Below are 26,252 nucleotides of genomic sequence, written 5' to 3'. Positions count from 1 at the left end.
GATTTTATACATGTATTCATAATAAGAATATTTTTAACAATAAAATTAAACAGAAATAAAACATGGTAATATGGCATAATCTGTAATACCCCGTATTTTTGTACGTATTTTAATTTATAAGTATTTCTTAAAGTATTTAAATAAGTTAAAATTAATTAATTATGATGTTTTATTAATTTAAAGAGTTTTATTTTTAATTAAAAGTTCAATTTATTTATTTAATAATTTTGGAAATACTTTATTTTATAATTTAAAAACATTGGGACATATAATTTTATAAAAAGGAATTTTTAAAGTCAATGGTATTTAAGGAAAGTCAAAATGTTAGTTTGAATAGAAAAGAGATCATTAAGGGTAGAAAGGGAATTTAAGTTTAGGAGAATTTTAGAGAGGGAGTATAAATACCCATCATATGGGCAAATTAAACTTTGCTTAAGGTGGAGAATACCCAGGTAACTCTCTTTTCTCTTATTTTCCCCTTCCCCTTTATTTTTACTTTGTTTCATCACCACCACACACACACACCATCGCCAACCACCACTGCAGCCGCCGGCGCCTACAGCGGCACCATCAGCAGGCGCGCGATAGCAACCGTGCTGTGGTGTCGTGCGCCGGTGGTTGAACAAAAAAAAATCTTTTTTATTTTTAATTTAATCCACCCTTGATCTAATTATTGTTTTTGGGTTTTGTGATGATTTTTATGATGTTTGATTTTATGTATGATGTATATAAATTTTCAGATTTGGTTTTGAATTAAAAAGCCCCAAATTACAAATCCTAGGTTACTAAGTTTATGTATATTGATGGAAATTGCTTATGGGTGATTTAAATTGTTGAAATAAGTGTTTTAAAACACAATTACAGCAATTTTAGATGATTTAATAAAGCTGGAATTTTTCTATATAGGTAATATATGTATTTTATATGCTATTTTATCTCACGTCCCACGGTCATTTTTATGCATATTTGAGCTCTTTGGAGCTACTTTTAGTACTAATGTGTCGTTTCGAGTGTTTTGTAGGGTTGATGACATTTGTTTTGTAGCAGGAATTTCCCGAATTTATCGGTAATTTCTATGGTTTTCCGGCCACTACGAGATATCGAAGCTTTTGTCACATTCATGGTCGTTGATCGTAGCCCAAGACCGATCATATCGGTGATTAAGGGCTTGGTTCGTGGAATTGGTCCGAGCAATGGACCAAGGAAGAGGAAGAATTGGGCCACATAAGAGTTGAAGCCCAAAGGAGAAGAGAAGCAAGAGAACTCGGCCAAGAAAAGACCGGGCCCGATCGGGCAGATGCCCAGATTACGGATGCCCGATCGGGCGTGTGTTTTCCTGGGCGGTTAGGAGTCGTCGTTTTGGCTAAATTTTAGCTTAGTATTCAAGCTCTTTTTGTAATCTTTATTAGCTACGTTTTTTCATTATTACTTCTTTCATACTTAAACTTTTAGAGGGATTCTTGGTTGTGGATTATTTATTGTTAAACTCAAGTTTTCCTCTTTTAGTGCAATTTCATATTTTCCACGTTCAATATTAATGCTCTCTTCTTTTATCTCTTTATTTATTGCTTTGATTTTAATTGCTTTGTTAATTTGTGTTTTGATTTTAATCATGTCTTTCATATATGCTTTGATTAGTTTAGATTTAATTATGTGTCATGATTTATATGAAGGGATAATTTGTTATTGTTGATTATTGATATTGCAATAACTTCTTATTGAATTGTTTTAATTCTTTACAATTTTACAATTGGATTATGAATTGAGCAGATGTGATTTGATTGTAAAAGTATAGCAATATTAAATTGATGAAACGAGCATATGTTAATTTGATATTAAAGGCTATTTTCAATAGAAACTTAGATCTAGTAAATTGCGAGAGCCTGTTAGATTTTTATGTTGATTAATAAATTGCGAGACCTTGTTAATCATGTTAGGTTTGCAATATTAATTGTTGATTGTTATGTTTTATCCCAGAGTATTAATTATCGGTGAACCTGTGACCCTAGGCTTTTTTTTTTTATTGATTTCTCCCTAATTATTCTTCTTAGTTTAATTCTAAAAAATTAATTTGGTTACTTAATAGTTTAGATTATATTAATTAATTAGGATTAAAAGAACGTTGTTTCCCTATGCGGGGATTCGACCCTACTTCCCTATCTATTTTAGTTAGTGGTTTTAGGAATTACTTTTCATTAGGTGATACGACTTTAGCCTGTCAATGGGCTACAATTAAGTTTCTTGAAAGGATTTTTAATTGCCCATTAATTAGGAATAAAAGTATGGGTTTTAAATTAAATTTCAGCTTGTTTTCATTAGGTGAAAAAAGTAGATTGGCACCGAGCTATGGCCACCGGTTTTTAAAAACCGGTGGGGAAAATATGGGGAAAAATAGGCGGGATTTTGGTGGGAGGTTTTTGCCACTGGTTCAAACCAAACCGGTGGGAAAAATGGTTTTTCCCACCGGTTTGAACCAAACCGGTGCCATTTCTTTTAAAAAAAAAACATCCCCCTATATAAACCCTAACCCTACCCTCATTTCACTCACCGGCCTCCCTCCTTCTCACTCCTTTTCTCTCCTCTCTCTCCTCTCCCTCTCTCTCCTTCTCTCTTCTCTCCCTCTCTCTCCTGCTCTCTCGTCTCACCACCACCGCCGTCCTCTTCTCTCTCGTCTCCCTCTCTCTCGTCTCTCCTTCTCTCTCCTCTCCCTCTCTCTCGTCTCTCCTTCTCTCACCTCTCTCTCTACCGCTACTAACCACCCACCTAAAAACACCACCCACCTAAAACCACCACCAATGCTAATAACCACCCCCGCCACCAAGACCGACAACCCTCAAAGCCTTCCGACAACACACCGTTGCCCTCCTCGTGATGAAAATATAGGTTTTCAGGTCAAATTCGACCATAAAAACTCTACATCTAGAGTTTTCATGATCGAATTTGGCCTCGTAAACCCGATTTCAATCTTTTGTGTGGTCGAATGAAGGTATGTGTGTGTTTTTTTTTTCGATTTTTTCTGTTTTTGTTAATTTTTGGGTTGTTATTTGCGGAGGCGATGGTTTTAGGTGGGTGGTGGGGTGATTCGGTCATTTTAGGTGGTTGGTTGGGAGATTCGGTCGTTTTAGGTAGGTGATGGGGTGGTTTTTGGTGGCTGGTGGGGTGGTTCGTGGGTCGTGGGTCATGGGATTTGGGTGGTGGGTTATGGGTTGTGGGTGGGTCGTGGGTTGTGGGTGGTTTTTTTTTTTTTTTTTAATTTTTCAAATTTAATTTTTTTTTTTTTTGTTAATTTACAATTTTCACTAGTAGAAAAAATGCTATTTGTAACGCCTTATTTGTAACCAACAGTTTTTTATTGGTTACAAATACTATATTTGTAACCAACATTAGCTATGTCTGGTACAAATACATCTTATTTGTAACAAACAATATAATGTTGGTTACAAATACATCCTATTTGTAACGGACAATAGAATGTTGGTTACAAATACATTCTATTTGTAACGGACATTTTATAGTTAGTTACAAATAAGAAGGAAGGAGAACGGTCCAAAGCCCATTACTCCCCTAACCCTAAATATCATACAGCCGCCCCCTTCTTTATTTCTCAGCTCTATAATCTCTCTCCTCCTCCCTTCTCTTTTTTCTCTCTCCTCTCGATTCTGTCTATCCTCCTCCCTCTTCCTCCGTTCCTCTCTTCTTTCAAATCTCTATGTCCTCCCTTTTTCTTTCTCCTCTTTCCCTTAATCTCTAAGAAATTCTCTCCTCCAAGGCATCCACGACGACCACGAGCACACACCGCCACCCATGAGTCGTCAACAAATGAGCTTCATTGTCAACCCACGAACATATATATGTCGTCAACCGTCTACACACCGCTAAACAACCGAGCATCCAATGTCAAAGCAACCCTTTGTTGTCGACCGAGGTTTTTGAATTTTAGATCTTAGTTTAATGTAGATTAGACATTAGATCTAGGTTTGTTTATTTTAAATTCTAATTGTAATTATTTTTTTTTATGTAATTGCAATTTTAATTTATAATTATTTCTTCCTTTCAATTTTTTGGACTTTTTTGTGTACATAATTTCTATTAATTTTAGATTTTTTTGTTTAATTTTTTAGATAATTGTGTTTTAATTTCGTAATATATATGTATAATTTTTAGGTTTTTTTAATTTGTATGATAAATCTGTTTTTAGTGTGTTTGGTGGTGGCGTTTGGTTTGTATTGGTGGTTTTTATGGCGGTCATGGGTGGGGGAGAAGCGATATGAGTTAAGATGGTGGGATTCGTGGGTGGATGGGGGTTGTGGGTCGTCGGTGGATGTGGGTTGTGGGTCATCAACGGTGGATTCAAGTTCCACGACACATTTCAACCTAGCATCATTTGCTAGTTGAGTAGTGGAGGTGGATTTGGGTCGTCGGTGGTGGATTCTTCGGTGTGTTGTGGGGGCAGTGGGACGGGGTTCACCTTTTATTTTTACCTTTTTTTTGGTTGTTGAATTGGTGCCCTTAATTATGGATTAATAATAATAATGAAAGTTGCATCGACCTAGCATTTGCTAGGTTTTTTTTTTACCTTTTTCTTTTTTTTTTTTTACCTTTTTTTTGGTTGTTGAATTTGTGCCCTTAATTATGGATTAATAATAATAATAATAATAATAATAATAATAATAATAATAATAATAAAAGTTGCATCGACCTAGCATTTGCTAGGTTTTTTTTTAATATCGAAAATGAGCATTTGTAACCAACAATTAACATGTCCGTTACAACTAGGTACCTATTTGTATCTGACATATCAATTGTGGGTTACAAATATTTACGTATTTGTAACTAACAATTGAATTATTAGTTACGAATAGGTACCCATTTGTAACGGACAATGTCCGTTACAACTGACAGGACTATTTGTAACCCCAGTACTTGTAACGGCCAATGTTGGTTACAAAAGCCCGTTTTTGTTAGTTACGAATAGCGTTTTTCTACTAGTGTTTGTTTTAATTTTTTGCAGATTCAAGAACAATTCCAATTCTATCAAAAAAAGAACAATTCAAAGAGCGATTTTTTTTTTTAAATAGTAAATTAACAATTTATTAATGAATATATATGTGATTTATGTATATTTTGATTATATGTATTTGTATCCTGATTTTTAAGTTAAAAAAATGAAAAAAAAAATTTTATTGTATAATTGCCACCGGTTAACCGGTGGCTTTTAATTTTAATCCCACCGGTTAACTGGTGGCAATAATGGTTTTTGCCACCGGTTTTGAACCGGTGGCTTTTTGATGGAGAATTGTCACCCCTCAAATGCCCAGCGATTCAAAACTGGTGGCATAAGGGGGTTTTGAACCGGTGGGGATTTGCCTTTAATTTTTCTACTAGTGTTTAGAGGATTTATGAGTGATTTAAGGGGTGTACGTATATATTGCTGGAAATTTGTGTAGAATAGATTTTATTGTCTCTTTGTAATTTTGGATTGTAGGAGATTTCCAAGTGAGTGATTTCTTGTAGTCGTGATGATTTTGAGATCATATTCAAGATATGTTCCCGTAACTGGTAATTATTTGAGTATATAAAAGCATGCTAGGCTTTGATTAATTAATTCCAAGATAGTATCATGATAGATATTGGTTGGAATTTGTTGTATGGTTGATGTTGGAGAATGATTTGTGATGTACGGATTATTAATGATGGATTGATGATTGGAATTAATTATGCTGGCATGTTGGATATGAACCGCACTTTTATTATTAGCATGATTGAAGGCATGTTTAATTAATTTGAATGTTTAATTTGGTTTGGAATATCGAAAGGGAATTTTATTAATGGTTCATATAATTTTTATTGATGTTTTTAAGCATGGGAATTGAGTTATTAAGTATCTTAGTACATAGGAATGAATGATACTGCGGTGTCTTGGTGCACTTAAGGTGTTTCTAACGACGAGGGATGAGATTTGCGGCTACATTATGTGTTTAAGGTGTCTTTGACATCGAGATAGATTAAAAATGATTCAATACTAAAAGTTATGTAGTCACTAATTATTCAAGAATTAATTTGGTATGGTTGATTGCTTATATGATTATAATGTTTGATAATGTTATGGTTTGAGAGTCATCACCAAATTGAAAAATATGTAAAACAACGTAAAGTGAAAGAGATTTCGCACCAAAACTCTTAAAACATATAATACCTCGAGTATGAGCATATGGGGGGAGTTATGGGGTTTTATATTTAACCATAATTTCTACTAGGAGTACATGATGTTGTATTTTTCTTTTATTATTACTATGCGCAGGACATCCGTCACTTCATGTGACATTTTCTTTCCCGATTAGCTCCCGAAGTAGTTTACCTCAATTTATTTGGGGCAGGGATTTGATTAGAAACTCGTTCGATGTGAAATCAAATTAAATGGACATTGGTATTTGTCTAGTTAATGTTGAATGTCTTGTATGCTTGTTTACAGGTGCAATAAGGTAAGTTGTGTGATGATAGGATGAAATCATGTTAGTGTGTTTTATTACGCTTATGTACTCAGCATTGCTGATTGTGTTTTTGTATGTTTATTTTGCCTTGTCTTTATTTTGGCTCTACGACGACCCATTTCTAATGGCAAGTAGTGGGGACAAGTAAAGAGAAGCCTTTCAGGTGATGAAACATTTTCACGATGGACATGAGTGAAGAGCGAATTATGCTTAGTTTTAATAGGAATAAGATGTGTTTTAATTGCTTTGAATATTATTTATTTTATTATACTCATGAGACTAACGTAAAAGTTTTCAGTATCGTTTGGTTTTAAGGGCCTACAATGGTTCCAAGTTGTAGGTTGACTTCGTTTGACTTTACTTTTGTTTGATTTTGACTTTTAAGTTGACTTGTTTTGAATGGTTTTAAAGAAAGTCTTCCGCTGTATGTCTTTGATATTTGTCTTAGTCGTTCATAGTAGCGGTAATGTCTTAGATTTTCCTATCTCGTATTTTAAAAAGGGCAAAATAGGTATTTTAAAGGAAAGGAATTTCTAGGGTGTTACATAATCACACCGTCTGTTCTATTCAGCTTAATTTCAAATCAGTTCCTAATTTCAGTTTAGTTCAATTTAGTTTATCTCGGTTCAGTTCAGCAAATTAGAACAGACGAAGTCATCGTAGAGAATGCATCCGAAAGAGGAGGTACTCCGTACTTGAATGATGTTCATCTTGAAAATTTGACAGACTCAGTGTTAGTTAACCGATCCACAGCTCTATTCCTCTCCCTATATACACATGCGTTAAGGTTACATCCCAATCATTACTTTTCTTTTTTATCATCAGTCGGCACTTGTGCTATTGTGCATAATGTGAATACAATTTCCCATATGGTTCTCAATCCAAAATTGCAGCTTGATTATCCATTTGTGCCAGGAGCTTACGCGTCCCCATAATAAGAATTTTTAGTGCTCCACTATATGTCAATTGCTTTTGAATTAATTTTTTTTTTTTTTTTTAACTTTTTTTAATGCTTATAAATGGTCCAAACTTTTATCTTCTCCTCTATGAAACTATTGGAGGTATGGATAGCTTGGACTTATTCTTTTTTGTTTTCTTGATAAGAAGCATAGGCTCATTTTCACCTGATTTAGTATTTGATATACATATATGTCTATAGGGACAAAATAATTTAGCATGACTCATGTCTAAAATGCCTACTCAAATAACTCGATAGGTGATCTGAATTGACACCTTTACATACTTCTAACTTTAGAATCACAAGGTATTTTAAAGTATCATATTGATTACTCTCTCCGTTTCCCCAAAATTTCAACCCTTTTGGTTTGATTTTGCGGTTATTAATAAACTTAAATAAAAAAGCAATAAAACATATTGGAAAGATAAATTTATAAAGGGTTTGTAGAAAAGTAAAAAGATAAAGTATTAAAAATACATGAAAAACAAAATTTTATATGGGAAAGCAAATTTTGCACAAATATTATTGTAAATTGATGGGTATTTTAATGCAAATGGATTGATTATTTTGGGACTAAAATTAGGCCAAAAGGGTCGAAATTTTGAGGATGGAGGGAGTACTAAATAACTTTAGTAGTGGAAGTATGACATAACATACATCATTTAAAACATTTTTTTTTTTTTTTAATTTTTGTGCTAAGTATTAATGTATGTTCCATATTAGGTTATGGAGTAAATTAAAGCTTTATCTGCTAAAGCTCACTAGTATTAGACAAATTTTCCCAACCCAAAATGGAACAAAAAATATAAAATAAGAAATACATAATAAAAACAGTCGAGTGACTCGAATCCAACAAATAGATGATGAATTTGGGGGGGTAGCCGACTAGCCAGCCGTATAACACTAGATTAGGCAGTCACTCTCATTATCGACTCAACCCAAGTATTAGATTTTATATTTTAGTAGACCAACAAGTATGAGTTATATATTTGTGATGATGCGTGAATATCGTGGCACCATATATATTGGGCTTGGTACATAATTTATTATTAGTTCCTTGCTTAATTGCAAAGAATTCCCTAAAAAGTCACCGTCTATATACAAAAAACTGTAAAAGTATTCCACATGTCTCAATGTTGTTTCAATGAATACTACAAGAAAGGGGGTTGAATTGTAGCATGACAGATTAGTCAAATTTTTTGCGGATATAAAACTAAGTAAGCTAAAGGAACAAAAAGATAGCTAAAGGACCTAAAAGTGCAAGAGAGATTAATTTTTACGTGGAAAACTCCTTGGCCCTAATCAAGGAAAAAAACCATGACCATTTGGGATTTTAGGAAAAGAATCTTTATTAGAATAAGGCAAATGATCCTATTACAAACTAAAGACTATAACTTTGAGTTCCTTAACGAACCCAAATTCCCGAGAAACAAGTCACCCAACTTGTTACTCTTCTCTTCTCTTTCTCTCTTCTCACTTCTTTTTGTCTTTTCACTTCTCTTTCTCTTTCTCTTTCTCTTTCTCCCTTCTCTTTCTCTTCTCTTTCTCACAAATAGAAGTTCACTCAAACTTCTCAATTCCCCAAAATACAACTCGAAAAGATTAACTCTAGTATAATAACATTAGAACACTCTTTTTTCACAAGTGTGGAATTGACTCTTGACTGAATTAAAGAAAACAAAGATTGAAATCTATTTGAGCAAGGGTGAGTTTTTCCAACTGAAATCAACAACTATTTATAGACCAAAATTCGTTTGGGAAAAACCTCTTTGTGCAGCAAATCCGTAACGCCACTACTCCAACCCACTAAGAAGATTATGTCCTAAATTCAAGGAACACGAACTCCACAATGTGCAAGACCATGACTTGAGAAAGATCAAGGGGAGTATGCCGCAAGTTTTGGAAAACAAAACAGATTTTATTTGTTTAACTGATTTTCGAAAATAAATAAAATAAAATCCTTTTCATAAAGATAAAATTTAAACTCAACTGTTTTTCTAAAAACTAGCCTCCACAATATTATCTTTTTAGACCAATTCCACACAGATATTTTCGAGTGTAATATTATCCTTACACTTACATAAATCCTAAAATATAAAAATATCTTAGTTTTCATGATTCTCTGATGAAGCTTCTACTCCGAGGCTTCTATTCCTTGGAAGGAACTTCTCTCATCTGGCGAAACTTCCTCTCTAAAGCTTCTGTTCCCTGAGGGGAAACTTTTCTTCTCAAGTCTTTTTTTCTGAAGCACCAGTTCCTGTGAGGGAACTCTTCTCTTTTGGATTGCTTTGTTCCTGGCTTTCTTGTTCCTCATGGAATCTTCGAAAGACACTCAATTCTCCTAGTCATTGCAACTGATCACACACTCAAACAATCAAGCTTTTATTAGTTTGCAAATAAGTTAGGCTGTGTCATCATCAAAATCATTAAGTCCAACACTCAATTTACTTCTATGATTTATTTTTTCCGTTGTTTCAAATTTACCCTGGACCCTTTTTCTTTCTTTTCCTTCATCTTAGTTGGTCCTATGATATTTCACCTATATCTTTTACTTTTCCATTTAATTTCACTTTAATTAGAAATGTGCTAATGTGGAACAAGTAATACTTATATATGTGAGCTAATTTCAAGCAATTAGAAATGTGTTAGTTTCAAGCAATTAGAAATGTGTTAGTTTCAAGCAATTAGAAATGTGCTAATTTATGTGGAACAAGTAATATTTATATAAGTTGTGTGTGGCCCAGGCATTGTATTGTGTTGATACTTTAAAAACAGAATGTTAGTTAAAAAAGCGAATCTAAATGGAATAAAGTTCCACTGTCTTGAAATTGTTGAAGCTATTCTCTTTATTAATTTTTTATAGGCTATATAATTATTTTATATAATCCATTATTGTGCTTACTTAATGATATACTACTTTTGGCTAAGATAGTAGTATTGTGGTCAACACATAAACAATTTTAGACACTCTTTTTAATATATAAATTATAGATTGAAATGTGTATATTCTTTGATCAAAATATCCAATCCGTGTACTAGTTTTTTAATTGAAAGCTAGTTTCAAGCAATGTCTTAATAATACACTATAATTTTTGTAATAAAGTTACAAAAATATAAAGAGTATGTGAATCTATATATGTTCTCAATAACACTAGATTCACTTACAAACCAGAATAGGACACATAAAGGTGGATGATTAAAAAGTGGAGTGGTTAATTAATGGTTTTGGTGATGATGGCAAAATTAACATACTTTTAGGACATGTATTATTAATTAGGACGTACATCACACATGATATTATGTAGCTAGTATATGACATAAGCACGCATGAAATATTACTTTGTATAATATAACAAAGATTAGGTGGACCTTCACATTTATACACTTCCTCAGTAACCTCCTATTCATTATTCTCATAATCAAATTAATTAAGCAAGATTATTGTGTAATTAGTACTCGTAATACTAAATAATGGAAAACCAAGTTTGTATAGGAGATTCAAGAAGAGAGCTTCTTTCACCTTTGCCAGACGTAGAATCAGCGATCACAACTGAGTTCAACGATGAGTTTCCATCATGGAGACTAAGTATAAGCGAGTTTCAACTTCCCAAACAATCTCATCCTCCCTTTCATCCCTTACTATGTCTTAATCCTACTCGTCGTAAGTCTCTTTCCTTTTTAAATTTCACATGATTTGGTTTTATTAGCTTTTTGTACATGTGTTTTATAATTTCAATATGTATGGATAGGGATGACATTCGAATATAATGATTTAGTTTATATGTATCTTGAATCTAATAAGTTATAACTCGGATTCACTAATCAATTTATTGCACTCATTATGGTTCATTCCCTTTGTTTAACCCATTTTTGTAAATTGTGGCTTATAAGCATGATCCACACCTTAATTATGTGCAATGTTTCTCTTTAATAGAACTACATGACCCTTACTTTCAAGCCTTGATTGACGCTTTTCATGACCCTCAGTCCCTCACCTTAAGCTTTGTGCAAATAAATTCATACTCTTGGCTTGTGCCCATAACATATCTTGTACATTTTCGTATCAGTTTGACTTATTATCACTTTGAAAGATTTTATTAATCTTTGATTTCTATCTACACCCAATAAAGATAAGGAAAAGAAAACTATGCCGTTGTAATAGTATCAATAAAGATCCATATATAGATCGAGCATGTATAATAAAATAAAAAATAAAAAAAATAAAAAAAAAAAAACATAGTTATTTCACAATTTAAAAAAAAGGAAATAAACCTAATATGATCAAAATTAATTTAACAGACCAAAATAACGGACACATTTAAACAACCTAAATCAATATGACCCAACCAAATAATTAAGAATAATAAACGAATTTAATCCTAAAGACCCATTCATCACTTCTATTTAGTTTAGTGCCTACATATATAAAGTCCACAAGTTATTGATGAATAGAAAACTACATTGGAACTTTCCTTGCCAACAGCAAGGATCATGCACATTACTACATTAGTAGTCATTGGTGCATTTTTGCTGCTATTGTTTATTTGCGGTATTAACTTATTATTCTTCTCACTTCATTGGTGGATTAGTTTTAAAATTTGTTTCCAGCCAATGGCTAGCAAGTTAGCAAGAATTGCCATTACATAAATTGTGCCACAAACACCAAATATTAAAAAAATAAAAAATAATAATAAAAAAAATGCAAGAACAAGTAAATATTTCTTAAATTAGCACCAATTTGCTCATAAGCTCACAACTTACAAACACATAGGGATAAATCAATATTCTTGGTTAACTTTTAGAAAATTTTGTATTTTACCACCCACAAATAACCCACTTATTGATATTACTACACACACAAAAAAAAAATAATAAAAAATAATAAATAATAAAAATAATACCATTACCCAAAAAATCTCTTGCTTCTAGATGTTAACATGTAAAATACAAGGATCATGAACATTATCACAATAACAGAAAGTGTCAAATGGTGGAATTTTTTTTAAAATTTTTTTATTGTCTTTTTAAAATGGTATTTTAAAATAATTTTTTTTGGGTGATAATATCAATAAGTGGGTGGTAAAATACAAAATGTCATATTTTTTATTATGGAGTTTATACAAGTAAAAATTTTTGTATTTAGATAGTTAATACTTGTATAATACTCCATCGGTGTAATGGATTGTTTAATGGGTTATTTTTTTAAATTAGCTTGGGCCAACATCAATTTTATTCCGTCCATGGCATGCGTGCTTTTCCTTAAAAGTTTTTTTTTTTTTTCTTTATCCTACATATATTTCTATTATATATAAAATAATAATATTTTAACCCATGGTCTATACAATAATGTCAAAATAATCAAAATTTATACTTCCTTCATTTTTTATATAATTGCATCACTTTTGTAATTGCAAATTCCTAGTCAATTTTTTTGATTGGAGAGAGATAGAGAGAAAAATTAAATAGAGACCATGTGATAGGAGATATAGAGAAAATTTATTAACTAAAAGGAAAAGTGATACATCTAAATTAAAACTTTCATATCTGAAAAGTGATGCATTCAATAAAAAGCGGAAGAAGTAAAAATAGCAAGTGCTACGTTTAAAGGCCAGGAGGATCTAACCTTTTCTCTTGATATCATGTGCTGATGTGCAAGCAAGGGAATTGTCGAATGTTTAACGGTTCAACCCTAATGCAAGAGCCCAATACCATTTACGTAGAGAAGATACTAGTATACAAGATACACAAGATCTATTGAATTTGAAGTCTGTTGTGTCCGATCCTTTACGTATATTATTATATTCCTATTATGTATCCTAATTCTATACTTAGTTATTCTACCAAACTTCCCTAGAAAACAGAGTACTTAAAAACATGTCTCTTAAATCTTAAGGGATGCAAATAGAAAAGTAGAATATATAAATGAATAAAAACAAATACATGGATGACACATTATTAGGTAATAAATCGCATAAACCATCACTCATGCATTTGATTCAATCCTTTAAGTCATCACATGATAAAATACACTTTTAGATATTTCTCAAGTCCTCACATATCGATTTAAATCAATAGATAAGGTATCTATCAATCAATACGAGTGGGATTACCCAATATCCACAAGAAAGAATCCAACCCTAGAATACGATACATTCAGAAGTCAATTTATGAAAGAGGGAGAATAAAAATGTTGTTACCATATGTCCATATACTTAGGAGGCATACAATTCACAACTTTATTTGCGCACGAAGCTTCGTTGTTACGTGTAACTATCATTGATATATGAATATCTTTCACTCAACACATACCATATACACTAACCAAAAAGTAAAGATGTTAAGTTTCCTAATTTACCTATTTTAATCTCTTTACTATCGTATCGTATGAGAAAAAGTTTGTGCAACGACTCTTAATAACAATAACAATAACAATATGGCGGAAGCCGAGTTAGACGACGCCGAGTCATGGCGACTAAACCTCAACTCTTTCCGACTGCCGGAAAATCGTCCTCCTTCCATCTCTCGTTTTGGCCGCCTTTTCCGTACACGCAGTGAGCCAACCCTTTTTAATTTTTTCATTTATTTACAAGTTACTCCGTATTATAATTTGCATGCTATTTTATGTTTATTATTTTTAAATTGTTAGGAAGATTACAAATATGTCATTGCATAATTTCGTTTTAGGTATAATGTGATTGTATATGTGTGGATTTTTTTCATGTAAAGTTGTACAAACCTAAGATGCTTTATAGGGGTTTGTTAATTTTAGTAATTTTACTGTTCATCTTTAATTTGTTTAATTCTCACTGTTCAGGAGATGTGTATATGTGCGACTTGTTACGATCATATGTACCTTTATGCCTTTGAATAATTCTTTGTACTCGTAATTAAATTAATTGTGGTATATGTTGTTTCAAACCCTTATTATATTATGTACGACTTTATTTGTTTAGAATTAATTATCACACAACTAATATTGAAAGTTGTATCGGTGTGAAAGATATCACTACTAAGAGGTCTTATTTGTGAGTCGAAAATGGCTTGATTGGATTGCCCCCCCCCCCCCATTTTCTAAGCTGTACTATGTAACATAATTAAATGGAGAGGAATTCGTTCCCAAATACTTGCTACACTTGTGTTTGTGTTAGTATTCCCGAATACTATTCCACTTGTGTTTGTGATTAGTGCTCATTTTAGGAAGATTTTTGGGTACATGTGAAAATGAATAGGTTAATGTGTAAGCGAGTTAATGAGAGTATTTATAGTTATAGGGGGAGAAAGATTAAGTTAAAAATTAGCTCAAGTGGATACGCGAGAGAGCAACAATAATAAATTATTGTAAGTAGAGTTACTTGGAGAGTGATATAATAACATAATACTACCTCCGGTTCTTATTACTTGCAACAAATGAATGGGTAATATTTATGAGACATAAAATATTACTTTGTTGCGAGTAACAAGAATCGGAGGTAGTATAATAGTACTCGTAGTTTATAGCAACAAAATAGAAAGTTTTGCAAGTATTTAAAATGGACAAAAGAGACACGTGTTGCAAGTATTTAAGAACTGATGAAGTAATTTTCTAGGTGTTAGTGCACATGAGGTTGGAGGATGTGCATACCTTTGGATCTTCATCATAGACAAATTAGAAGCTTATATGCCTTTGGATTAGTATTGTCTTGGACATTTATCTTCGTAATGGGTAAATTCTCCTATTATTGAACATAGAAAGCCTTCTTAGGCTTATTCAATAGAAGGTCTTATTAATAGTGTAATCTAAACTACTAATATGATTTTAAAAAAAAAGACGGAGGAAGTATATCACTGTATCATTATATTGTTCGAATTATCATCTCAATCCGATTGTCATAAATTACATCGTGTGAATATATATATGGTATTGTTTTTAACAACTTGATCAAGTATGTCTTGTATTTTTATTATGCAAAGTTGGTCGATAGACTATGTAGGACTTGGATTTATTAAGTAGCACAAAATCAATAAAACACAAGAATCTGTAACTCTTTTTTCTTCCTAGCTTAGTGAAAAAGCTATTTGCTCAATTGTCTTCTGCATATACATTTGCATTTAGTGAAATGTGATCCAACCATCTGCATATATTATTTGCATTTAGGTTTCATGACCACATAGGACACTTAGCTGTTGTGTGAGACGGTGTAGATTCAGCTGTTCATACTTTTCTTGTGAGCGCTGATGTTTCATAACATTCAGTATCAGCAACTTAAATACATATTAGCTTCGTTGAATGAATTTGACACTATTGACAGCATGAAGTTAGCAAAGGGAACTATATGAGGCCAATTTCATGGATTTGTGACTTGTTCCAATTTCAGGGAGACAAGGAAAAGTTGCGGATTATTACAAGAAACAGGAAAGACTGTTAGAAGGCTTCAACGAAATGGAAAGCATCAATGAAACAGGTTTTTTTCCTGGAAGTTTGACTGAGGTCAGTTACAGTTTTCCTTACTTTGCACAAAGATTTATATAGCTTGTTTCTTGGTCCTGAGTTTATTGGAGATTTTGGTCAAGGTAAAAGACAAGGATCCTACATTAAGTTACAAAGATTGGAAAAATTCAACAGAAACTGCCTTTGGTACTTGATATAGCAGGTTGGTTGAAGAGGGTTGTCTAATAGAAAATTTATCGCATTTGCGCATAATAAAGGCATAGTAAGGAAGCAAAGTGCTTATTTGATATGATCATATGAATGAGTATTGGACCATAAGTTTAACTTTGTAATGTTTAGTGGACTATGAAATGAATGAACTTGTATATTAATGTGTGATTTGGATCCATACTGATTCTGCATCTGCTTCTGCAGCGGTGGATTTGTCATAGTGTTATTTTTTTTCCCCTTTGGGATCTCTAAGTTATGCTCTTATATCAATTCCTTTCGATAACATTGTGAACCTGAATCTAAAACATGAGCAGCACGGCTTCACTTTCAAATCATTCCTTTTTTCTATGTTCTGTTTTTCTTACTTAAATATGCTTCATAGTCTTTTTGAGAAGTACTTTTATGCTTTGAATTTTTATTCTTCAGGATGAGATGAAGCAGCTTGCAAAAAGTGAGCGACTGGCAATTAATATATCGAATGCAGCCAACGTTGTTCTTTTCCTAGCCAAGATATATGCATCCATAGAAAGTAGATCACTGGCAGTCATTGCATCAACATTGGATTCACTTCTTGATCTTTTGTCTGGATTTATTCTGTGGTTTACTTCCCATGCCATGAGAAAACCAAATCAATATTATTATCCGATTGGGAAGAAAAGGATGCAACCTGTGGTATGTCCTTACTTCATATGCATACTTAAAACAATAATGATTTTATATCAACTTTGATAAGGATCTTTCCTGCATAATCCTACAGCGAAAGACTCCTTTGTATAATATGCGTAATATATCAGCATTGAATTACTTTGCAATTGTGCTTTTAAGCTTAGCTTTTAATGTGACTTCAGAGTAACTCTTGATGAACATTTGGTGCTACAATTATGTAACCTACTCAGTGTGTCAATCTGTTTCCGAATTACTTTTATGATAGATAATTTAGATATATTTCAAATTGGACCGGCTCCTTCTTGCATTTGATAAGTCTGATTTCACCTCGTGGATGATTCAGGGAATTATAGTTTTTGCATCGGTTATGGCTACGTTAGGACTACAAATACTGCTGGAGTCCGCTCGTGACCTCATTACTAAGGTATGTTGATTTTATCTATTGTCTGATGTACAAACTTGCTTATAGTGATGAATAAGTACCCTATTCACAAGATTTGAAAAGAATGAATTGCTTAAATCCATTTTCTACTCTAGGGTGTTTGAAAAACCTTATTGAATGAAATCCAGGCAAATGTAACCAGCAATTGTTCTGAAAGTGGCAGAGCAATTTTGGTCATTTAAGTACGAAGTAAGAATATTATGCTTGGATTCCTGGAAGGCCTAATTAGATTTTGGGCTTATAATTCCTGATCAATCACTCTTGTCTACACACCTGTGATATCATATGCCCTGCGTGGCTGCGCCCCTGCCTATCCTCTGAGTAGGTCTGTGTCTTTACCTTCACTTAGATACAATATGTACTTTCTCCGTTTCTTGTTAGTGTTACATACAATAATAATAGTGGTTGGGAAGGTGTAGGGCTAAGTATGGAGAAAAACTAGAGGAAAAGGTCACTAAAATGTTGTGTAGCACTTAATATGGGACATCCCAACGAGGTATCTCAAACACTTTGTATCATGAAAAACTGCATCTGCTATGCATCTGGCCACATTAAATACGAAGTAAATGGGTACAAAACTGAGCATTTGAGAGTATTTAGATCGAATTTTTAGATTTAGTGCAATTATAAGAGCTATTCCATGTGTTGAGCAATTGAGATGCTTATGTTTGCTACTCCTGCAGACGGGGCCTAAAATGAATCACACACAAGAAATGTGGATGATCGGGATTATGGTCTCAGTAACAGCAGTGAAGTTTTGTCTTATGGTCTACTGCCGTAGATTTAAAAATGAGATTGTTCGTGCCTATGCTCAAGATCATTTCTTTGATGTTGTTACAAACTCTATTGGTCTGGCGACTGCAGTTCTTGCTGTTCGATTCTTTTGGTGGATTGATCCTACCGGTGCCATAATTGTAAGTTAACCACACTTACCAATTTAAGTTTTCTTACAACTCCTCAACTATATGCTCCAAAATGGTCATAGTAAGAGCTAGAATTATCTAACCTGGCTGTCTGGCACAACACAACCAAAAATCAGTACTTAACAATTGAGGAAAAACCAACCTAACACAGTAACACGTGCATTTTGTATGTAATGCAATTTTATTATATGAACACAACAAGAAATAAAACACGAGTACAACCATATGATCCACTTAACCAGATTGCCAGCTGAGAAAAATTGAGTAAATTATCAATATTATACTGAAAAACATTACTATCTCTTGGAACTTTGCTGCAGATTGCTTTGTACACTATCGGTACATGGGCAAGGACTGTCATTGAGAACGTCTGGTCACTGATCGGAAGGACTGCACCACCAGAGTTCTTAGCCAAGTTAACATATCTTATATGGAATCATAATGAGGAGATAAAGCACATTGACACCGTACGAGCATACACTTTTGGTACACACTACTTTGCAGAGGTTGACATTGTGCTGCCGGAAGATATGCTTCTGAACCAAGCACATAACATCGGTGAGACACTCCAAGAGAAACTCGAGCAGCTACCTGATGTAGAGCGAGCATTTGTGCACATCGATTTTGAGTTCACTCACCGACCTGAGCACAAAGCAAAAGTTTGAGGATCCTAGAAACAGATTCAAAGTTTAGGAATTTCATCAAGTATTATCAGATGAATTTTTCCATGTTTATAGCCTAATATATGTGTACGGTTTTATATAATAATATTACTTGCTGGAAAATTCCTTTGCCCCAGGATCATCTACACATCTAATCATCCTTAATTCCTGATATGTGGTAATTGATTCCTTTTGGAAGCAAATTTCTAATGTGAAATTTTATGATTGTTTTTATACTTTCCGTAAATTCCGGTATTCTCAATATACTCCCCTTCTGTATTTTATTAAAAAAAATACAGCCTTATGAGTACTGGTTGGATTAGTTTCAATGAATAGTTATTTGTACGTGTATTTATTCAATTGTTATTTTTTTTTTTTAAGCAGACCTTGAAACTTTGATGTATTGTCTTCTGTGTATTTATAGTATAAGAAGGGTTGCTAAGATTATTATAAACCAAGTATTTTGAACTTAAAACTTGTTACTATCTATATTATTTGTATCAGTAGTCTTCAAACGGGTTGTAAAACTCTTAAACATGTGTGTATTACGGTTGACAAAAAAATATTAAGGTACTACGTATTTCAAAAATTTACTTAAAAGCAAGGTATTCTGACCATCTTGCCCTGCTATTATAATGAATGTTATATGTAAGTAAAATATTGAAGAAAAATAATTATTGACAAATTGTGTAAGGAAAGAAATTACAAAGATGTAGACCAAGCAATTACGAGTTTAGGTCATCATATCTCAAAGTTTACTGGTTTTGTTGTGAAAAAGGCTTCCCATGGCCTTTGCTTTATCCCTGAGAACGAACTTCTGTGTCTTTCCAGTAGAGGTTTTCGGTAGATCCTCAAAAACAACAGAACGAGGAGCCATATAATGTGGCAAGTGATCTCTACAGAACTTAATTATATCTGCAGCAGTAACATTACCACAGCCATCCTTCAGTTTCACAAATGCGCAGGGTGTCTCTCCCCAATGATCATCAGGACGTCCTACCACAGCAGCTTCTAGGACAGCCAGATGACTAAATAATACAGATTCTACCTCAATTGTGCTAATATTCTCACCGCCAGAAATTATAATATCTTTTGATCGGTCCTTTAACTCAATATAACCATCAGGGTGCTTAACACCCAAGTCTCCACTATGAAACCATCCATCCTTCAAAGCCTCCTGGGAAGCCTTCTGGTCTCTCAAATATCCATTCATGACTGTATTACCTCTAATCATAACCTCACCCAGCGTCTTTGCATCAGCAGGAACACTTTTCATAGTAACGGGATCTTTTACATCAACTTCCTCAAGCCCAGTAGTAAGCACTCCTTGCCGGGCCTTTAATTTTGCTCTCTCATTTGGAGGTAAGCAATCCCACTCAGGCTTCCAAACACAAACTGTAGCAGGGCCGTAAGTTTCTGTTAGCCCATATCCATGTATTACAGTAAACCCAAGTTCTTCCATTTTGAAAATTACCTGTGGAGGAGGTGGGGCACCACCTGTCACCATTACCACCTTGTTTGGAAGAGGTTTCTTATCATCATCAGGAGAATTTATGATCATGTTTAAAACTGTTGGTGCACCGCTCATGTGGGTAACTTTATGCTTAACAATACTACTGAATATATCCTTTGCAATAACATTGCGTAGGCAGACGTTTGTCCCACCCTGAGCTGCTACACCCCATGTAAAGCACCAACCATTGCAATGAAACATAGGAACAGTCCACAGATATACAGGCCTTGTAAGCATTTCATTTATTAGAACTGTAGCAAAAGAGTTCAGGTATGCACCTCTGTGGCTGTAAACTACACCTTTAGGGCTCGAAGTCGTCCCCGAAGTATAATTTAATGCAATAGGGTCACATTCATCTTTTGGCCTTCGGATCTCAAATTCAGTTTTTCCTGTCGCTAAAAGATTTTCATATTCCAATGTTCCAGAAGGGGACATGACATTTCCAACTGGCATCAACTGTTGATCAATAACTATGACAATTTGAGGAAGCCTTGAGCTTGAATTTGACAAAATATCCAATGCACCTTGTACAACATTAAAAAATTGGGAATCTACAAAGATGACTTTTGCTTTTGAATGTTTTAGCAAAACAGACAACATTCCAGAGTCATGACGGGTATTAAAGGCACAAAGGATTGCCCCAGCCATTGGAACCGCAAAATGCAACTCATACATTGCTGGAATGTTAGGGATCAAAGCAGCAACCTGACATTGGAAAGTCGATGAATATGAAAAGCATAATAGTTAGAGAAAGTGATCATCTTATTCTGCTTTTCAGGGGAACAGTGTTGCTAGAAAAGCAAGGTAAAATAGAGATAGATAGCCAGATCCACAAAAAAGGCACAGAAAAAATAAATAAATGTGATAATGCCAGGGGCTAAGCTTATGGGAGCACAATCCACAAGAACTAATATATTGCATTGATATGCTTTCACATATTTATCATACAATAGCAAGTTTGCACATCAAAACCAAAGGTCATTTGCATTTGCATTTCATAGATGCCTCATTGCAGTCTACTCTATGAAACAAGCTGATAGCATACAGGTGAGGTTAGACTAAACAAGCTGAGGTAACATATGTATTACCAGCATGACGAACCCACCTGCTAATGACCATACTAATGCCCTTACCAAGGTCTGCAGGGTGACCAGATGTTAAACATAGCAATGAAAGAACAAATAGGATTAAAGAACAATTAGTCATCAAATCAGATTTTTATTTAAAATATGATGCAGTCCAAGACACACTCTTGCTTGTATAAATAGTCCTTCAAATCTTTATCTCAATGAACACTCTCCTATTTTACAATAAATAATAATGGAAGAAGGAGATGTACAATCAGAAATCTCTTGTAAACCTCAATTTCAGACCACTTGTTGGAATTGATTACAAAATTGGATAAATGGAAAATGCTAACCATCCAGAGCCACCTCTTGTACTCTATCTCTTTTTGTCCTTTGTTACCCATAACCTCCCCAAACAATCACCATTTTTCTGCTATTAATATAGCTTCTAATTGCCTTTGTACCACTTAATTTATTCCGTTAGGACTTAGGAGGGTGCCAAACTTTATATATCACTACTATCAACACAGCTGAGAAAAAACTAAACAAAGTGAAAAGCACTAGGAATTACGAATCCAATTGAAAGCAATTCTGCAGAAGTTGATTAATGCTTAAAACATGGGTATGTTGAAATCCTACTATTTCTCACCCCTCACATCCTTTAGCAGATCAAACAAAATGCAAACACTGATCCTAAGTTGTTCAGCAATAATAGTCCACTAAGCTGTCCTGACTCAATAACAACCGATACAGTATACACTGAAAGGACTAAGCACAAGTCAATCATAGCTCCAATACAAAAATCACTCTACAAGTATCAATTAGTGTCCAATGAGAAAATTATTATATTGTTATTATTGTAATTCGTGTGGCTCATAACCATAACAACATTGTCATTAGTCTAAGATTCAAACTACTCCGTAATACATAACCTTCATGTTATTCACAACGGGAGGCAAAAAAAAAAAAAAATGCTAATCAGCTTATTCTACGGGTTTAATAAATTCGGATCAAGTCAAGAAACAAAGTCCTTGAAGCAAACCAATATAGTAATCCCAAGTGGTAAAGTAGGTACTAATTGCTAAGTAAAAGTTAATCACTCTCACTCAAAAGTTTCTTATCCAATACAGTATGGTGATGATGAATTTGTGGGCCAAATTATAGGCTTTATAAAACTTTAAGAATTTTGCTCGATTACATGTATCCTATAAAATTGAGATAAAGAGTTTATACTATCGATTGAATCCAAACCAACAAGGCTAAACTAGGATTACGAGTTGTTCGAAATTCAGATTGGATCATATTATTTCAGTTTGTAGGTTGAATCAAATAAATTCCAAACCAAAAGCCGAATTTACACCCCCACTTAATCCTGCTTCTTGATATAAAGATGACCAAAAAGAATATCCACAAAAAAGAAATAAAAATCCATACACGTTTTATCAGCAATTAAACACCAAATTAAGGGTCCCTCACTTTTGATATTCAACAACAATAACACAGTATATTATGCAAATAACACCCAAATAAATAACATCGTACCAAAAAAAATAAAGAAATATTGGAATCAAATTCAACAATAAAAAAATCCCAGAAAATAAAGAACAAACAAAATCATCAAAAATCAAAATTTTATATTAATAAAAAAACAAAAAGAAAACTTACAACATCGCCGTAAGAAATGCCGAGATGGGTAAGAGCAGAAGCGAGTTTAGTGCAGCGAATGAGAGTCTCTCTCCATGTAAACTTGACATTTCCATAAATAACAGAGAAATCATCTCTGTAAACAATTGCTGCTCTTTCCAGAAAAGTTATTGGAGATAATGGTACATAATTTGCAGAACAACGAATTAATCCCTCCATTTCTTTTTTTTTTTTGGAAATCAAATACTAATCCAAGCTTATATTATAATGGGTATTGAATAAATTATTGAAATTTGTTGTTACCTAGATAATGAAAAATTGATATGAGACAGGTTAAATTTGGGTTAAATTGGATATGAACAGCCGTCAGGGGTTTTAGCCTGTTAATTGGATAAGTATAGACCATGCAATTTTAAGAAACCCCTATTTTGTTTTTTGTTTTGTTTTGTTTTTTTTTTTTCTTTCTTTTTTGTGACAAAATATTTTGTTGATTTTCATTGTTGTTTCTGAGTCAATTTCAATTTTCAGCCGTTTTTTTTTCTTTAAAAAAAAAAAATTAAAATTACTCCGGGTATCTAATTGTAAAAGTTTACTACAAATGTAAGATTGTTCGGTTTTTTGCTTTATTGGTGAACATATAAAAATCAAATTATTGTCCGAAATGGAAAATCAAATAATTGTAATTATTATAGTCTTCAAAAAAAAAAAAAAAAAAATTGTAATTGTTTTTGTATAATATTCATTTCTTATGGATAACCTCATTTATGTATAATAGTAATCCATGTTGTCCTTAAAATAATCCAAATTCATTATACGAGTAATATCGAGTAATTTTAAAAAAAACCTCCTTTATTTATTTGAGTAGCCCTATTGACCTATTGTTTTGTGTTAGGTCTTTTAACTAATAAAAGAAAAACTTCACTACAATAATCTCATTTTCTTATTGGAGTAACTCTACATTCGTTAAGGTAACTTTATTTGCTCATTGTAGTAACATATATTATCAATTAATTACCATGTAAGAAATATGTGAAGTGGCTACACCAAGTGTCTAACCATATATAGCAAAAAAGAGAAAAAACGTATTCAACTATTCATATCGTAATACTTATTTATATTTTTAAATTGACAACTAATTGTATAATTTCATATTTGCCTTTGCCAGAGAGGTCATTTTAGACAAAGATGAAAACTCCATAGAGAACTAGATGACGAATAATGACTATTTAATGTACCGAGGGGAATGACTGTACTTTTAATTAGTATATCCTCAACAATTTATCATATATAGATTCAATTGAAAGGAACAATGGAATATCATTGATGCATAACTAAGCAAACATATAAAATACAATAAGGAATAAATGAATTACTAATAACTATTAAATGATACATAAATATGGTTTGTGTTTGGGTAAGAGCAAATTTAGCCCCAAATCTTAAGACTTTAATGTGACATCATTTTTTGTGGTTCCCATTGAAAATGATGTCATCAAATTATTGTTAAGACTCACTAAGACTTGTCCAAATTTATCACTTTAACCCTAAGACTCAAATATATGACTTTTTTATTTATTTATTTATTTCTTTATATTTTATATATAATAACAACATTAATGAACAAAGTGTTAAAAAAAAAAGGATAATAAAAATAAAATTGAGGTGAGTACCAATCTCAAGTCCTAAATTGAGTCTTGAAATTTCAAAACTCAACTTGATACTTGGTTGAGATTTTAAAAAAAAAATGAGAAAAGTCTTAAACATAAGTTTTAAGACTCAAAATGATAATGTCACACTAAGTTCTAAACTTGCTCTAATAGGTTACTAGCTTCACAAGTTTACAACCGTGTATGTTTAGGTATTGGTCTTTGTCATCTCATAAACAATTCTCTTATCAGATTTGTTTTCTATTCAAGGATATATATCTATGCGAATAAGTGAATAACACTAAAACTTAAGTACATTTTTCAAAAAAATCTTTCTAACATATAGCGCACACAGAAAGATTTTTATTTATTTATTTATTTATTTTTTTTTCGAATGAAAAAAAATGAAAGGATTTGTAAAGAAAAAAGTGCAACTTTTATTGACATTTACCTATATACTGATTTCATTGCTTAGGTACTTCTTTCCTATTTTATTTTTTCTTTTCTTTCTTAGAGAATTACATTACTACTTAGGTAAGTAAACAAAAAGGTCAAAAACTTCTACAGTAGTACTACTTGGTGAAGTAATATATATGGAGGAACATGAACATGAACATGAACATGAACATTGGGTATATTAATTAGAGACACGAACTAACTACAAATCACCACGAACGAACACCATGAGCCACCTAGGGTGGCCAGCCATACGGAGGCGAGAGAGAGGGGAGGGCCGTGAGGTGAGAGAGAGAAAAGGGAGTTTACGGTTTTGGGAAAACTGATTGCCTTGTTTCACTTATGGTTAATCGTGTTATTCAACTTTAGTCATGGATCTTATTTATAGATCATATCTTTAAATAAGAGTCCATGTCAAGCCCAAATATCAAACTACTCTTACCTAACACTCTACATGGTATGTCATAATCTCATGAGGCCCATTAATTTACTTGTTTAACCCAATACCCTTGTTGTGTGACCTCATAGGATCCATTCTATTATAATTTGGACTATTTGACTAGCTTAAAGATCATTTATCATATCTAGCAACAGACAATGACGACCTAAAAGAACGAACTTATTATCTCCATAATAGTGATGTTTGATATATCTAGTAATTGCACTTATCGAAGATATAATTCCTTCATTTTGTGCAGTCTTGTATTATTGGTAAAGAAACAGTGTCTCTAGAGGAGGTTAAATATGCTCTCCAAACTAGAGAGTTGTGCCATAAGGCGTCTGGTACAGGTTTAGATGATTAGACTAATGGAACAGTAGCCAGTGAAGGTAATGGACAGGAAATTCGAGGAGAAAATCCAGAATATTGTATTCTAGGGGTCCTAATGATATCTGTAATTACTGTGAGGAGAAGGGGAAGTGGAAATCTGAATGTCCCAAGAAGATGAGACAACCAGATAATTCTGAGTCTATAGATATTGCAGATGGAGACACCCGTTCAGAAGATGAGACATGTCTGTGCTCAACGGAGCAAATCTGGTGCCTAGTGGAGGCAAATCTGAACAAGGAGAGTTTGTTTTTGGTTATCTGTTTTCTGTTATATTCATTTGTTTTGTGGTTCAGTGGTTTTCTGGTACATCTGACATT

At 33.1% G+C, this 26,252-nt stretch overlaps 2 protein-coding genes across 2 annotated transcripts; one reads left to right on the top strand and one right to left on the bottom strand.

The window, feature by feature from the left end:
* Window positions 1-13,779: 13,779 nt before the first annotated feature.
* LOC145592483 (metal tolerance protein 10-like) lies at window positions 13,780-19,021 on the top strand. The gene is made up of 6 exons (XM_081648952.1): window positions 13,780-14,000; window positions 15,804-15,916; window positions 16,514-16,759; window positions 17,097-17,177; window positions 17,879-18,109; window positions 18,439-19,021. The coding sequence occupies exons 1-6, from the start codon at window positions 13,883-13,885 to the stop codon at window positions 18,781-18,783; spliced, it is 1,134 nt and encodes a 377-aa protein (XP_081505078.1). The 5' UTR covers window positions 13,780-13,882; the 3' UTR covers window positions 18,784-19,021.
* Window positions 19,022-19,369: 348 nt separating this feature from the next.
* On the bottom strand, window positions 19,370-23,462 carry LOC145592482 (butanoate--CoA ligase AAE1-like). The gene is made up of 2 exons (XM_081648951.1): window positions 23,026-23,462; window positions 19,370-20,998 (listed from the first exon to the last, which is right to left on the bottom strand). The coding sequence occupies exons 1-2, from the start codon at window positions 23,221-23,223 to the stop codon at window positions 19,529-19,531; spliced, it is 1,668 nt and encodes a 555-aa protein (XP_081505077.1). The 5' UTR covers window positions 23,224-23,462; the 3' UTR covers window positions 19,370-19,528.
* Between the last annotated feature and the right edge of the window lie 2,790 nt (window positions 23,463-26,252).

The sequence above is a fragment of the Chenopodium album genome, chromosome 18, assembly GCF_948465745.1.
Source record: "Chenopodium album chromosome 18, dcCheAlbu1.1, whole genome shotgun sequence".
Taxonomy (NCBI): Eukaryota; Viridiplantae; Streptophyta; class Magnoliopsida; order Caryophyllales; family Amaranthaceae; genus Chenopodium; species Chenopodium album.
Note: the sequence above shows the minus strand (reverse complement) of the source record. Positions and strands in the feature narration are given on the sequence as shown.